Source organism: Sinocyclocheilus rhinocerous, unplaced genomic scaffold (genome assembly GCF_001515625.1).
Source record: "Sinocyclocheilus rhinocerous isolate Xijiao unplaced genomic scaffold, SAMN03320098_v1.1 scaffold562, whole genome shotgun sequence".
Taxonomy (NCBI): domain Eukaryota; kingdom Metazoa; phylum Chordata; class Actinopteri; order Cypriniformes; family Cyprinidae; genus Sinocyclocheilus; species Sinocyclocheilus rhinocerous.
The window spans coordinates 596,216-612,281 of NW_015641608.1; the positions used below are offsets into that span (position 1 = coordinate 596,216).

Genomic DNA, 16,066 nt, shown 5'->3' on the forward strand with positions numbered 1-16,066 from the left:
CGGCATGTGAGTACTAAACTAAGTTCTCATTCACACAAGTTTACGTTAAAAACACACACAAGTTACAAAACAAGTCGGTTATGTCTGTGAAGGTAAACTGCTGGGAAATAAATCTCAGGTTTATTTTAGATCTGTGTGGCAGCAGCAATATACAGTAAATAAATCAATAAATCCACTGCTCTCTTGTCTCCTCTGAGGCTGGGACTCTAAACAGTGTTCTGTGCTCGTCTGTGCAGCCAAAGACAGAACAGTTAGCATGCTTTGCTCAAACTTTCGCCATGGCATTAGAACTGGTACACCATTGTCGCTTGCGAAAACGCAATTACGGCGCTGTGGGTGTATTACATTTACAGATTAAGGGGCGGTAATATTATAATGAGATCCCTTTGCCACATCACCAAGGGAGCAAAATCAGACGCGCTCGTTTTTTCAGACACTTGCAGAAAAAGGCTTACCAAAACAGTTACTGGATTAATCTTTTTCACGTTTCCTTGGTTGGTAAGATGCACTGGGGACCTGATTACAGCACTTAAAACCTGGAAAAGTCAGATTTTCATGATATGTCACCTTTAATAGTGATTTTGACTGAATTTTTTTGTTTTGTTTTCCATTTTCAAAGGAAATGGAAAGCTAATAAACATCAGGACCCATTAGCAGGCCATTCTTTCACATTTTCTGCTAAGATTTTGGGGAAAACTCTAGACTCCAGAAAAAAAGGACTAGATTTAATTATGGTACACTATTTTTCAGAGGTTTGGGGGCAGTAAGACTTTTAAATGTTTTTGAAAGATGTCTCTTATCCTCACAAAGGCTGCATTTATTTGATCAAAAATACAGTAAAAAAAAAGTCGTCAGTTTAGTCTCAGTGTCAAATGATCCTTCAGAAATCATTCTAATATGCAGATTTGCGGCTCAACACACATTTCTTATTATCAATGTTGAATGCAGTTGTGCTGCATCATATTTGTGACCCTGGACCACAAAAACATAACCAAAGTCATAAGGGTCAATTTTTTAAAATTGAGATTTATCTTAAGCTGAATAAATAAGCTTTCCATTGATGTGTGGTTTGTTAGGATAGGACAATATTTGGCCGAGATACAACTATTTGAAAATCTGGAATCTGAGGGTGCAAAAAAATCGAAATATTGAGAAAATCACCTTTAAAGTTGTCCAAATGAAGTTCTTAGCAATGCATATTACTAATCAAAAATTAAGTTTTGATATATTTATGGTAAGAAATTTACCAAATATCTTCATAGAACATGATCTTTACTTAATATCCTAATGATTTTTGGCATAAAAGAAAAATCAATCATTTTGACCCATACAATGTTTTTTTGGCTATTGCTACAAATATACCCCAACGGTTTTGTGGTCCAGGGTCACATTTCTCAATATTCTATGATGAATAGAAGGTTCCAAAAGAAAAGCATTTATTTGAAATAAAAATATATTGTAACAGTATAAATATCTTATAATGTTAGCCATGATATTTAATAAATAAGCACCCAAAGGGCACATTTTAGATATGGAAATCCCAAACCACTGCAATTTGTGGAGCTTCTGGAATCACAGAATCCTTGCATATTCCTTTTGAGTGAGAAAGTCAAATATCGTTCCTGGCAATGACAACCAAGTTGTCAAGCGTGAAATCTTTTTTATGATTTAAGACTCTTAATTAATGAAGCATAGTTCCTGTTCATTTTTAAAGCCCCATGCTGCATTGATTTACAAATAATTCAAGAAAGCCACCTCATACTGTATAGACGTGAAGAAACTAAGGGGCGGTATGTCTTTCACTGATAGGAAATGGTACAATAACCAAGGTGGAAGATACAGTATCAAACCAGGATGTAGGAACCAGAAGGTATTACCCACAGGATATGACATTACATCTGGAGGGCCAGTGAGGTCCACACACACACCAGCCGGAGGTGAACTCATACCCGGACCAGACACATCACTCACCGTGAGAGAAGGATGTTGCAGTTCTGAGCCCGGCGGCCATCGATGACAGAGAGCTCTTTGACTTTCTTGGAGCTCAGCGCATCGTCTTCAGTCTCTTTCTGTTTGGTCGGAGTCACAAAAGAGATACATTTCACTCAAGAGCAACTTTAAAGATCAGGTTTAAAATAAAAGAATCAATATACTCTATGATTTTGAATCTCCTTACACTGCCAGTCAAAAGTCTGGAGATTTTTTAATTGTTTTCAAAAGTCTTACCAAGGCTGTTTATTTGATCAAAAATACAGTAAAAACTGTGAAATATTATTACAATTTAAAATAACCATTTTCTATTTGAATATATTTTAAAGTTTTCCTGTAATGCAAAGCAGAATTTTCAGCAGCCATTACTCCAGTCTTCAATGTTACATGATCCTTCAGAAATCATTCTAATTTCAAACTTTTGACCAATAGTGTGTATGGGCAGTTTATATAAACATTATCAGTAAAGTCACAATTAGGTTTCCACTTTTATATATTGTCTGGATACAAAATGAATGACACATAGAAAGAGTGAGTGGGGGAGAGATGATGCAAACACTATTAGATCTGTTCAACCACACTTACCTGCTTGCAGTTATTGACCATAAAGAAGTCCTAGAATGCAGGCGAGAAGCAAGGAAGATGCAGCACATGTTAGAGAGAGACAGCGTAGTCTGGTGAATTCAGCCAAAACAAACTCAAACAGGCATGTGCACATGATGACATTATTGGGGTGGTGAATGGTGAGCGTGAGGATGCATGAAAGCAGAGCCTTCTGGGAGGTCTGTAAATGCAGTGTAAATGTGTGTGTGCACTGAAAGATGCATGCTAGTTGATCACAGATGACCGGTTAATGTCTAAAACTGCTAAATATCACAAGCTACCTCTCCAATTCCACCGTAGTTGTATCAAATCTAGATGCTCTGCAATAGTGGACACATTTTGTCTTTTCTCTAGCAAATCCACATTTCTGTTCATAATGTGGAAATCTGCACAATTCTGAGAAATCACAACAAATAATCGCAGTGACAGGAAATAAAATTGCAAATGCGAAAAATGAATTATGATAAATATAGTAATCAAGCAAAATTGCTGCGACTGCAAGAAAAAGAGTCAAGAGTTAAGTTGCAACTGTGACAAATTAATTTGCAATTAATAAATAATATAAAGTTCCAGGTGTTAGATATATATTATATAAACTAATTTTTTTTTTTTTTTACTCTGAGACAGAAAATGGTTTCCATACTGTAATAATCTGGCTTCCAAAATGCTGTAAATAAATCTAATACATTTTGAGAAATTGATGAAATTGGAGAGGTTTTATGAATCTCTGTTTTAATGCATTTAGCATGCTTTCAAGTTTAAAACCAGCTTTAAGTAATTTATGCATTGTTTTAAAATATGATTATGAAGGCACGGTCAAGTCTCGAGCTGTAACCAACCTAGCTTTTTTTCCCTCTTTCTTCTCTAATTTGACTGTAAAGCCATAAGAACTGTATGTAATTGCTTTATAATGAGACTAAGTGTGTGGTTTACCAGGCATAATGAGGACGGTTTGCCAATGTCTGCTTTTCATAGAAAACTGCTGGTGATATCAATGCATTTTACAGTCTGCTAATTCAAACCCTATGCTCTGTGACGCAGGATTACCGTGGGTAAACGTATGAATACCATGCATGAGAGACAGTGAATGCTTTGTGAGATCATTCTGGATGATAACCAGTGAAAGAAGCATTGTTTAGTGACCTGTTGCCTCTGATAGGCAGAGAAAGTCTTCTCAATGTCCACCAAGTCCAGAATTTTGAAAACTTTGCCGTCATCAATGTCTGCCCAGACTGTTCCCTCAAGCTTGTTCTGTGGAAGAGAATGGGATGTGTAACTCAATTACTGTCCAGTCCAAAGTCACATGTTGTAAGTCACATGCTATATTTTGTTAATCGTAAAACTCTGAAACTCAAGTAGAAAATGCATTGTAAAATTCAAAAATAAATCAAAGATGAAGATGGGAAAAATGCCACTAAATAAATCCGCAAAATAAATAAATAAACATTTTATTCAATGCTAAAATGTATAGATAAAAATAGTTTCATTACATTAAAAGTCTAAATAAATAACATTTTATTCAATGCTAAAATGTATGGATAAAAACGGTTTCTTAAAATTAAAAATATAAATAACATTTTATTCAATTAAATTCTAAAGAGTATAGATTGAAATAGTTTAAAGAATTTAACAATTTAAATAAAATTACATACTAAAAAGTATAGATAACAGATTTATTCAATTTAAATGTAAATAAAAAAATAAACATTCTATTAAAAACGTATATAAAAATTTTGAATCTAGTTCTCTACCCATATGACAATATATGACAAATGCTGACAACTTGACAACTTGACTTCCAAAAGTGTTTCTTGATTAAACGTGGAGGCTTAAGAAACAGATTTTAGTGTCTGTGAGTGTCAGGATGACCCAGTCCGCTCCTCTAATCCATGCCAGTCTCACCTCAGACAGCTTGGCCCAGTTGAAGGACTTGAGTGGATTGGACGGCTGAGGAATGTTTTTCTTCTTCAGGGACGGTCCCACGGGAGCTCCTGGCGGAGGCGGAGCTGCACCGAAAGGAGGCCGTCCAGGGGGTGGCGGGGGGCCACCAGGGGGCGGTGGTGGAGGTGGCGGCATCACAGCACTGCCCGGTGGAGGAGGTGGTGGAGGAGGCATCATGCCACCCGGTGGAGGTGGAGGAGGTGGAGGGGGCAAGAGAGGGCCACCTGGAGGACCAGGGATGGGAGGCCCTCCGGGAACACTGGCTACTTGTCTCTAGAAATACAAAAGGGATGAACACTGGTCAGTCTTTATTAATGTTTGCTTTCGTAAAAGGACGTTTACATGTTTTTGTATTATTATTATTATTAATATCTGTGACCTCATCAGCATACCGTGCTGAGGTGATGTAGTCTGGAAGTCATTTCTGCCACCTGCTGCTTGACTAGTTTATGTTCCCCCATTTCTCTTTCTAACTTCTCTTTCATCTTGTTGAGCGTTTGCATCATCTCCTCCTTCTCCTGAGTTTTTGCGTCACACTCTCGCTCCTTCTTTTCCAGCTTCTGTTGAAGCTCATGGTGGTCTACAGGATAAAGAGGTTAAAGGTCAAAATGTTATACGTCTCTACAATAAAGACACTGCATTCCAGCCAACTAAATCAAACTGAAATAAATAGGCTACATTCCCATGTCAGAATTAACATAATTATGAGATGACAACTCGGAGAATCTATTCTGAGCTGATGATGTTCTCATTTTTAGAAATTATAAGTTTATATGGCAACGCTTATAATGTCAAATAGATGCCATGTGCTTGTTGTTGTTGATGACAGTCAGATTTTTATATTAATTCACTTCTACATGCTGGTTCATTTTTCCATGATGTCATCATGATGGTCAAGTCATTCATAAATCAATTTTCAAGTTGTAATTTATAAGTTTGATGACATTTTACATTGTTGTTTAATCAGAGTGATCATTTCTACATGAACAGAGGAAAATGAGAAAAAAGCGCATACAAATAATCTGTAAAATAAATAAAATACACAAAATAAAAAATAAATCTGCCGAATGAATGAATAAATTAACAAACAAACATACATTTTATTCAATGCTTAAAAGTACAGCTAAAAATTGTTTCATGAAATAAAAAATAAAAAAATATATAATTAAACAAACATTTTATTAAATGCTAAAAAGTATAGCTAAAAAGTTTCATGACGTCATTTCGCATTGATGTCTTGACAGCCACGTCATTAAAATTCACATGAAATTCAAGTTCTGAAGTTGTAATTTATAGTTTGCCAAAGACACTTTTAATCGTTAAGTCAGAATTTGAATCCCTACTTGATGTGAATGCATTAACAGTTACAGAGGATTTAATTTTAATGCAAAAATGCAGACTGTTGTAAAAGAAACATCAATGTGTACAACATGTGCTGACCTTTACGCATTTTTTCCGCCTGTTCCTTCCACTGTTTCACCTCATTTTCATTGACAAGCCTGAAAAAGGGTAAGTGATGTGATTTAAGGAAAAACTCATTATTTCAGTACAGATCTTGGTTTATTTGGCAAAGACTTAATGAGGGCATTAAAAAAAACTGCAACTACTATAAATACACTACAGCAACATATGGATGCCAAAGAAAATCAATTATGATAAAGTTGCCTGAAAAAAGAGGCAAACTCACATTCGAACCACATTCTTTACATTGAAGTTTTCTAATGGCGTGACATCAGGGTCGTGACCTTTGTCACTCTGCAGGACCATCTGTTGGACAATGCGGTCCAGGAGCAGCCAGTACTGCACTGTGTTCCCACTTCTCTTATCTAAAACAAAGTGCAGATTCAAACATTTAATTCAATTAATTCTTAATACTTAATTCTGACTGGTCATTTGTGGCATTAAACTGAATAGTTTTTGCATTAATGACCAGCTGACTATACATCATCCTTCATTTATAGCATTTGGTGGAAAAAGTCTGCATAGCTTTGTTTCAGTTAAAAACTAAGAAAGTCTAAACAATAAGGTAAACACTCACGAGGCATAAGCAAGCAATGGTGAAGAATAGACATAAAGTGCGGATATGCATCTGTGTGGGCCAGCTTCTTCCGTACAAGCTCAAAAACTTGTGTCGCACTCTTTGTGTCTATATGCATCTGAAAACATTTATAAATAGGTACATTTATATATATATATGACCCCTTTAAAAATATACATGCGAGTATGTGTATTTATATATACATAATAAATATACACAGTACACATACATATATTATGTAAACAAACATTTTATTTTGGATGCGATTAATCGTGATTAATTGTTTGACAGCACTAATATATATATATATAGTATATATATGATTACAATTTTTTATAATATTTTTATAATATAATAATAATTGTAAACAATATATCTATACATAAAATATAAAACCATTATTAGAAATATTATTTTTAATCTACTCACAGACTCAAACCGCCTGGATAATGTGAGCTCATCATCATTTCTCAGCATCTCAAAGTAATCCAAATGCCTGAGGAGACAAAAAAAAAAGAAACAGCAAAATCAAGATGCTCAAATTTGCTGATAAGACTCCATTAATAAAGCTCAAGTTAGCAATTGTGGCCCTTACCTGTCTAAAGTAGAGTTTTCATGTGACCTGAGTTTGTCGATGATGGGCTGAATCCCCAACATGAGGAACTCGTATCGCAAATGAACCCGGAACTCAAGGCTGGCCTAACGAGTTATTAAAGAAACACTTACTGATATACTATTCCTTCAAGGGCAAATAGGAGACTTATTTTGGTAGATATTTATATATTAAAGGGGTCATATGATGCTTTTTTAAAGATCATTATTTTGTGTATTTGGTGTAACAGAATATGTTGACATGCTTTAATGTTCAAAAAACACATTATTTTTCAAATACTGTACATTATTGTAGGTCCTCTATGCCCCGCCTCTCTCAAACGCTTCGTTTTCTACAAAGTCCCTCCTTCCGACAAGCGCAGTCTGCTCTGATTGGCCAGCTGACCCAGTGCATTGTGATTGGCCGAACACCGCAAGCACTCGTCGGAAATGTAACGCCCCTTACCATAATCGCGAGCTTCAGCTTTGAACATAAATGTAAAGACAGAGCCCGAAAGGGGAACAGAGTCGCGTGACAGACACAGTGATGAAGCTGGTATGTGTCTGCAGTACACAAGCCGCGGTTAAGACAGCTGACTCCACTGTGTGACCCTGTCTCTCTCTCTCTCTCTCGCTCACACACACACACACACACACGTGATGCGCAAAACTCCGCATTTGAACAGTCAATAGCAAATACTTAAACTATAACAAAACATACTTACAGTAGCTGATTCAGAAGCGCCAGATTGTCATAGCAAATTCAGAATTACCTCCTCTCCTAGGTTCACGAAACGGTCGTCCATAGAATGCATTGCTGTTCTGTTGTAAGTAATCTTAAAGATTCCTAAATGCATCTACTTTCGGAAGGCCAAATAAAGTGCTTTTGCTTTCGCCTAGAAACACACAGCTTCTCCCTGACATGGCTGCTTCAACACTAACTGCCACGCCTTCTTTCTTTGCGTGCACATTTGGGCGGCATTATGCTAATATTTCCACATAGTGAGGTAGATATGTGGGGGCGTGTTAGAACGAGCCGTTTTAGGGGGGCGTGGCAGAGTCTTAACTTTGATAAAGAATATCTCTTTGGTTTTGAGACTTTAGTCTTTGCAACTTCAGGGATCTTATCTATGCACAATCAACTTGTAACACTCCAAAGAGAAAGGAAAACTTGAAATCGCATCATATGACCCCTTTAAAGCACAGATCTGGACAGAGTAAATTAAGATGTGTTAAAATAGTGTGTAAGCAACCGAAATGTCTTACTTCACCAGCTCCTTGGCTTAAAACAGCATTAATGAAGGACATAATCGCCGTTTTTAGGCTGACCTCTTCCCTGTACCGTCCTATGCTTTTGTCCAGATCATTCAGCAATGTCTGTGACAAAAGAAAGATGGTAGTGGGATTGACATTTATCCTGATACAGACTTTCTTGATGTTTTATCATGCTATAAACAAACCAGCCCACCTGAAATCGTGTGCGCTCACAAGAGAACTTTTGATAGTGCAACATGGCCTCCAAAATCTTCTTGTGGCCTCCCGGCACTAAACACACAGCACCCATGATCTCCAGCACCGCCACTTTAGTCTTGATGTTCTCGGTGGCCAGACTCTGAGCGATGATGTTGATGCTCTCGAAGTGAGAGAGCACGTGAGCGCGACCCTGGGAGTTGTTCATCAGGGCTTTGATGCAGCCGATGAGGGAAGTGTGGATCTGAGACTCGGTGGTCTCATAATCCATGCTCTTCAGGAAGTTCAGGATGCATGTCAGGCCGTCCATATCGATGAACCGTGTTACAAACCTATAAGGAATGATTTCAGCTGTTCGTTAAAGATCTTTCTCACTCATTCAATTTTATAAGTTACGATAGAAAAAAAGCTTTAACTTTAAAGCTGCCATATCATAGATGTTTTCATAATCTTCTTTTTTATTTTTCCCAGATGCCCACTTGCAATACTTTCTTTGAAAGTTACCATATTATTTCCTAGTATATTTTCTTACTAATACAGAAATGATAAATAAATAAATAAAAATACCTAAAAATATATACAATTAATTTTTAATTAAATTTAGTCCTGTATTTATTTTTATTAGTTTTTGCCCTTTATTTATTATTTTCTGTGTTTATTTTTAACTTTATTTATTTTACATTTCTGCAAGATTGGGCCTCCATAAGAGAAAATTTCAAAATATAAAAAAATCGTCATTACACTGAATAAAAAAATATCTAATATTTCTTATTAGAAGACATACCTAAAATGTATTTTTCTCTAATTTCTCAATTTCTTGTCTTATGAATGAATACAGAAGAATTTAGAATAACGTACACATTAATTTGTAGATAAATTTAATTTTAAATAATTTGTATACATTTACAGATTTAAATACATTTAAATATTTAAATACATTTACATTTTTAGATAAAAGTTTCATTTTATTTATTATCAAAAGTGAAGAGATGACAGGAAATGATGGTGCAATGGGATTGCCACATGACATGGGTTGGATTCAAACCCACAGTAAATTTGCAACATGAGCACCAAACCCAAGCATGTGTGTTAACCGCTAGGTCACGGCTCTGAAAACATTTGTAAATGTTTTGTAAACATTTGTAATGATTTGCAAATCTGAAAATGATTGACTCCACAAGGAGGTGATGAATGTGAAATAATATATCACATCAGTATCTAGACTGATTTATAGCCCCTATAAAGCACTTGACTTTAAATACAATTGCCTTAAGCTGTGAAAGGAATGGTCTGATATGCAGCCTGAATGTTATTAGGCACAAAGAGGGCTGGAGTGCTTTGACCCGAGCCCTGCAGAGGTCAGTGCTGATGACCTGTGACCCCAGGATCAAATGGTGAATGCAGGAACCACTAATCAAACGCATGTGTTTGTGAGCATGTGTGTGATGAAAGTAATCTCATTTGCATAATGAGACCCAAAGCACACACCATAAGGGAAGCGTTTGTTTAATAACAGAGTGAGGTGCTTGCCAATGGGAAAATCATCGACGTGTTAAACTATTGCCCTGAGACAGCTGTCCTCATCTTCAAGTAAAAGCAATAATGTAAGCTAAGGTTTTTTTGTTTGTTTGTTTGTTTGTTATTTTAATTTTAGTGAGCAAATATGGACATTTGAGATATAAAGTGAACCAAAAAAGAAATGTTTTATAATATTACTGCAATGTAAAAATGACTGTTTTCTATTTTTCTGTTTACAAAATAGGTCTCTTATGCTCACCAAGGCTTTATTTTGTTTTACAGTAAAGACAGTAATATTGTGTAATATTATTACAATTCAAAATAACTTTTTCTATTTTAATACATTTTAAAATGTAATATGTGATGGCAAAACTGAATTTGTATTACTCCTGTCTTCAGTGTCACATGACTCTCAGAAATTATTCCAATATGCTGATTTGTTGCTTAAGGAACATTTATTATTATTATCAATGTTGAAAACCATTGTGCTGCTTAACATTTTTTGTGGAAACAATTTTTTTTTCAGGACTGATGAATAGAATGTTCAAAATTTATTTTAAATCGAAATATTATATCTTTAATATTGTAATATTATAAATGTCTTCACGTTCACTTTTGATCAATTGAATTCATCTGAATCATCTGAATAAAATCATTAAATAAAAGTAAAATTTGAACAGTAGCATAAACACTTAAAACCACATTTAAAATCCTCTGAGTATCTTGATATTAGGGCCTTTCGCACCGCTTTAGTTCCAGAACTAAATGTACAGTACTAAAGTACTGTAACGATTTTGCGCGAACTATTTCCCAGTATTATTTAAAGGGTTGCATTCGCACCGAGAGCGTGTCTCCAACGACAACTGGCAGTGCTACATTTGCTACAAGTGCCTGCACTTCAGCATCCGTCCATCTATTGCTGTTCTCCATACTCGCGAAGTAAGTTGACACAATGTTTGTTTACACGGCGTTTTAAATCATGGCGGGTGAGGGCGTTTTCATACGCGTTTGGCCAATCAATGTCTACTTACGTCACGATTAGTACCAGTTGTGCTGGTTAGACCCTGCTCCGGAGTAGGAGCTAATTTGGTTCTCGAAAAAGGCAGTCCGGTACTAAAATCGCACCCAGTTCCGGCGGTGCGAAAACGTCAAAAAGTGGGTAGTTCCACAATTAGTTCTGGTGCTATGAAAAGGTTCCCGCGGTGCGAAAGGCCCTTATATATAACAAAATACTATAATATATATATATATATATAATTTTTTTATTATATAAGTGATCAAATACAAACTTATATTTTATAAAGACAGAGCGTGTATATCTATTTGTGCTACAATGTGCAGACCTCATTGGTTGTGTCCGCAGTGCCGTTTTCAGGCTTTCAATGGTCTTGTTGCGTTCCTCCTCTTCTTCCTTCTCCAAGGCCAACAGAGTTTTCCTCTGTAAAAGAGATACCATTCTTACACTAGATGCTTAGACATGTTATGTACATTTCTAACAATGGATATTACATATTACGTGTTTTATAGAGATAGTTCATCCAAAAATGAAAATTCTGTCGTTAATTACTCACCCTCATGTCGTTCCAAAGCCGTAAGACCTTCGTAAGATATTTCTTAATTTCTGCTTTTTGACCCTCCACAGGTAGCAAGGGTCCTACCACGTTCACTGATGTGACATGGACTATTTTGTCGATGTTCTTGGTACCTTCTGGGCCTTGAACGTGGTAAGACCCTTGATATGGAGGGTCAGAAAGCTCTCGGATTTCATCAAAAATATATTCATTTGTGTCCTGAAGATGAACAAATGTCTTACGTGTTTATAACGACATGAGGGTGAGTAATTAATGACAGAATTTACGATTTTGGGTGAGCTATCCCTTTAAGTCCTCAACGTCCAATGGCAATGTAAAATGTATAATCAGTTGTTAAAAGAAGACGAGTTCATGAATGTTAAAGGACAAAGAAAAGTCTTCAAAAAATAAATACTTACAGCTGCCATTGAATTGAGCTGGTCAATGTAGTACTCTGGCCAGCTAGTAGCACCTTTATTCTCCTCTTGCTCCTGAGAGAGATTTAAAAAAATGGATTAAAAGGCACAGAGTTAACAAACTTTACCTTTAAATTCTATCTTCGAGACATTAGTTTAAGCATGTCAGCATGAGTATATAAAAAAACCAAACATAAACACAGCTCTTGTTTTCACTTCAAGCACACGTCATTAATCCACGCTGCCCTCTGCATGATGCCGGGACACGAGATGTGTGTACACACCGATCAGACCCCACACAACAGGAACATGACACTGGGAATAGAGGAATGTGAAACAACATATTGGGAATGAGCTGGAAAGGAATGTGTGGTTTCGGAATGTTATTGGGAATGACATAATTTGGACGCTTCGGTGGGAATGAGACGTTCCCGAGTCCGCAGCTATAAAACATGATCTTTATCTTGAAAAGATCTTATTTTGATACCGGCCAGTTGTGTGAAACCAAATATTCAGCTGACAAAAGCGTGAATTGGCTTATCTGCGAGGCATTTATTTACTCTGTCGCTCATTTTGCCCTTTAATCTGTTTTTTCATATTATTTCTTAGAGGTTTGATAGAGCTGGGATTTATTTCATATCTCATTTCACTTGAGTAACATTTATTACTTACAGGTAACCAAAGCAAATCAAACATGCAATAAGATTCACACTGCATGTTCCCAGGTGAACATCACATGTACACACTTTCCCAAACATACAGACTCAGAAAAAGCAGATTTGAAACAGAACATCACGCTCAAAGCGCTGGCAGAAATAGCACACGCTTTAAGTAGGCCAGCAGAGACTCACAGACATTAGAGAAACAACACGGATCCCAGATTGAGCCAATGCCGCATTAGCACAGAGCTGAAAATGCAGTATGATTCAGAAGACAAAAAGGAAAGCAGGGAGCTACATAGGAATTAATGAATCAAAACCGAGTGGAACTTGTGAAGTGTGTTGACTTCCTTCTCAAAACAAGCACAGGCTGCCCGCACGGCCACTAATAGGGAGTTTAATTGTAGCTTATGTTCACCGAACACACAGGAAAGGAAAAAAATCTGGCATAGCAATGAGCTCCTTTGCAGCAACTGCGTGGGATGTTTCACACCCGGCTCTGCCAAGCCTTTTGGGAGATGATGGCATCTCACAAATGGGCATCTGTTTGGACGAGTGGGGAGTTTTGGATGCCGGCCTGAGACCCCTGATCTTCCACCGTCCTGCATATTTCTTCTCAACTCCCCTCTCACCATTTGGCCTTAATGAGTAAAGCATTAATGTGGATCTCTGGCAGGACTCATTCTCATGCTGTGGAAGGACTTTCCTCTGCTCTTATCCCATGAGCACGTCATTCTCAGACAGACATGTCATAACGACTGTTGATATTGTTGGTTGAGGTTGGTTTGGAGAGACGCTCTTTCTAGGAACCAGCCGTGCTTCAATGTGTTCAGTTCAGATAATTACAATTTCAAGAAATCAGTTCGCAGGAAGATGAATCAGCCCAAAGATCTGCAAATACCTAACTGACAAGTATCAACAAGCAGTTTAAAGCTCTTTTTTTAAATAACCACCAAAAATGAGCTGAACAATCTCAATTGTTGCATAGGAGTCAAGTGAGACTAGCCATTATATTTTCAAATATCACACAAAAAGTGCTGGATAGAAACAAATAGATAAAGGCCTATTCACACCAAAAAGAATGTTCTGTTTGAAAATTCAGTGTGATTTTCGTACATGATTTGTCTGTTCAGAACAATGTGCAAAAAACAGCAGACAAGCTGAATGAAAATGCAATTTCACTTTCTGAAAACAGGTTGCTTTTTTAAGCAGAAATACCCTGGTTACCCTGGTACACAAAGCAGCACTGCACAATTTTCTATTTCAGACACTTGCTTGTCATGGAGAAGAGAGGAAGTCACACAGCATTTTCGTGATTTCAAACCACCAGTCAAATTTCTGTATTCGTTATGATGTTTATCAAACAACACCTAATACAAGAGTACAGAAACAAGATTCCAGATTCTTTCTCTGCTATTCACTGTCGTTTAGCAAAATAGTTGTCATTTTACAGCAGTGGCTCTAGGCATGTGACCAAAACTGCAGTTCTTTTTTTTTTTTTGGACAGTTTTTTTGCAGTGCGATGGAAAAGAGTTTAGAAATTAAAAACCTTGTTGTAAAAACCTCTCTTTGATGGCATGCAAAATCCATTCATTCAAATTCAAATGTTTATCACACTGAATGTTCACACTCACGCTAGAATTTGTGAACACAAAATTTCTATGGACACTACAATGCTCACAATATGACATCTCGTTCACTGGCATCTTTAAAAAAAAAACAATTCTGCATATACTACATAAATGTACTTTACTTCACTGCATTGCTCCAATCCTGAAGATTAAAAAAAAAAGTTGCATTCCGCTAATACATCATGCCAATCTTGTATTAGACACACATCTTCTTGTCATATGAACACCGAACTTGAACTTTGGAATGCACTGAAATTTAAACGAGCTTACGTCTCCTGTTTCCCACATTCGCAAGTGTATAAGTGGAAGTCAATGGAACAAAAAATGTAGTGTAACTGGCCAAAGACACAAAAAAGTGAAATAAATACCACCAATTAAATTCTTTAAGATAATAAAAATGCTGATTTATTAGCTAATTATTTTTTGCAATATTCAGATTTATGCACTGATTATATTCGTAACTTGTATTGAAACAGTCAATGTTGACTGCAGCGCTCCAGGTCTAATCTTTCACATCTGCCAGACAGCAGCGGGTCAGAGACTCAGTCTGCTCGATTGAACCCACTTGACTAAGTATTTGTTGGCCCACTGCCCAAGAAACTCTGGCAAAAAGCTTGATAGCCCCTGACCTAAAAAAAATGAGTCCAAGACTCTTCCTCTTCAGCCCAATTCACTGAATGCTTAAGCATTCAGATAGAGAGTGTAAGATTACAATGGCATCAATTTATTTGGTAGAAATCAGAGAGCTCTGATTACAGATGTTTATTTTTCCACAATAGGGACAATTGAGGCAAGTCAGATGAATATCCAGACTGACTATTCTTAACCGTTCTTTGCCAGGAGCAGGACAGCTGATATCATACCTCAAGCTTTGGTCTTGAGCCAGCACACCTGAGCGCACCGAGACATTGAGTTCAGGGCACAGGTGAATAATCACTGTGCTCAGCACACCGTATAGAAAGAAACGTCAGCAAAACAGTTTGGGAATCAAACTTAAAATAGCCCTCGCCCTTCACAGGGGTAATAAGAGCACTATACTGTCCTGTTACCCTTCCAGAAGCACCAAAGAGGCACAAAAGATGCTTTCATTACTTCAAAAGCCCATATTATAAGCACATTGTGTTTTTCCTGAAGTTCAGTCATAGATATGCGTGACCATTTTTAAGCACTTTTCTGATCCTCAAAATTAACAACTGCACATAAAAAGACTATAAAACTGTTCATACCGTACAGGATTATGCAACTAATCTTTGAAATTACTGGCCTTCACATACCATTAGCAGCTTTCAATGCAAAAATAATATATTTAATTTTCAAAAGAGCAAAAAAATCTAGTTTCTACCTTTTTTAGCTTTTTTTTTTTGGAGCATTTTTATCATTTTATTTCTTCTTTTAGGCCATTTATAAAGTTAGTATAGATTTTTGTGCCAAAAACCGTCAGAACTAAGTTTTTCAAATTCTATCTGACCTTTGAAATTACACAGACATATACAGTATTTGTTTAGATTGTGAAATGAGCAACTGCACATGCTGCTCTCTCGCCTGGGATGCGGGTTTGCCGTCTTTAAAAATAGTTTTTTACTGCCCCATCCTGCAATAACTACCTCTTTGCAGAGCCTGCATTTTGTGACAGGTTCAT

The 16,066-nt window shown here is 36.7% G+C and overlaps 1 protein-coding gene across 1 annotated transcript in view; it reads right to left on the bottom strand.

Moving 5' to 3' along the window:
• Positions 1-16,066, bottom strand: part of LOC107755211 (disheveled-associated activator of morphogenesis 1-like) — a 57,709-nt gene that overhangs the window by 12,210 nt on the left and 29,433 nt on the right. The window contains exons 4-17 of the mRNA XM_016571929.1: positions 12,141-12,212; positions 11,494-11,588; positions 8,631-8,964; positions 8,429-8,539; positions 7,167-7,270; positions 7,001-7,067; positions 6,572-6,689; positions 6,221-6,359; positions 5,974-6,032; positions 4,926-5,113; positions 4,495-4,806; positions 3,736-3,843; positions 2,575-2,604; positions 1,972-2,069 (exon numbers count right to left, since the gene is read on the bottom strand). Of these exons, the coding sequence (XP_016427415.1) occupies positions 1,972-2,069; positions 2,575-2,604; positions 3,736-3,843; positions 4,495-4,806; positions 4,926-5,113; positions 5,974-6,032; positions 6,221-6,359; positions 6,572-6,689; positions 7,001-7,067; positions 7,167-7,270; positions 8,429-8,539; positions 8,631-8,964; positions 11,494-11,588; positions 12,141-12,212 (1,835 nt within the window). The remainder of the gene's footprint in view (positions 1-1,971; positions 2,070-2,574; positions 2,605-3,735; positions 3,844-4,494; positions 4,807-4,925; positions 5,114-5,973; positions 6,033-6,220; positions 6,360-6,571; positions 6,690-7,000; positions 7,068-7,166; positions 7,271-8,428; positions 8,540-8,630; positions 8,965-11,493; positions 11,589-12,140; positions 12,213-16,066) is intronic.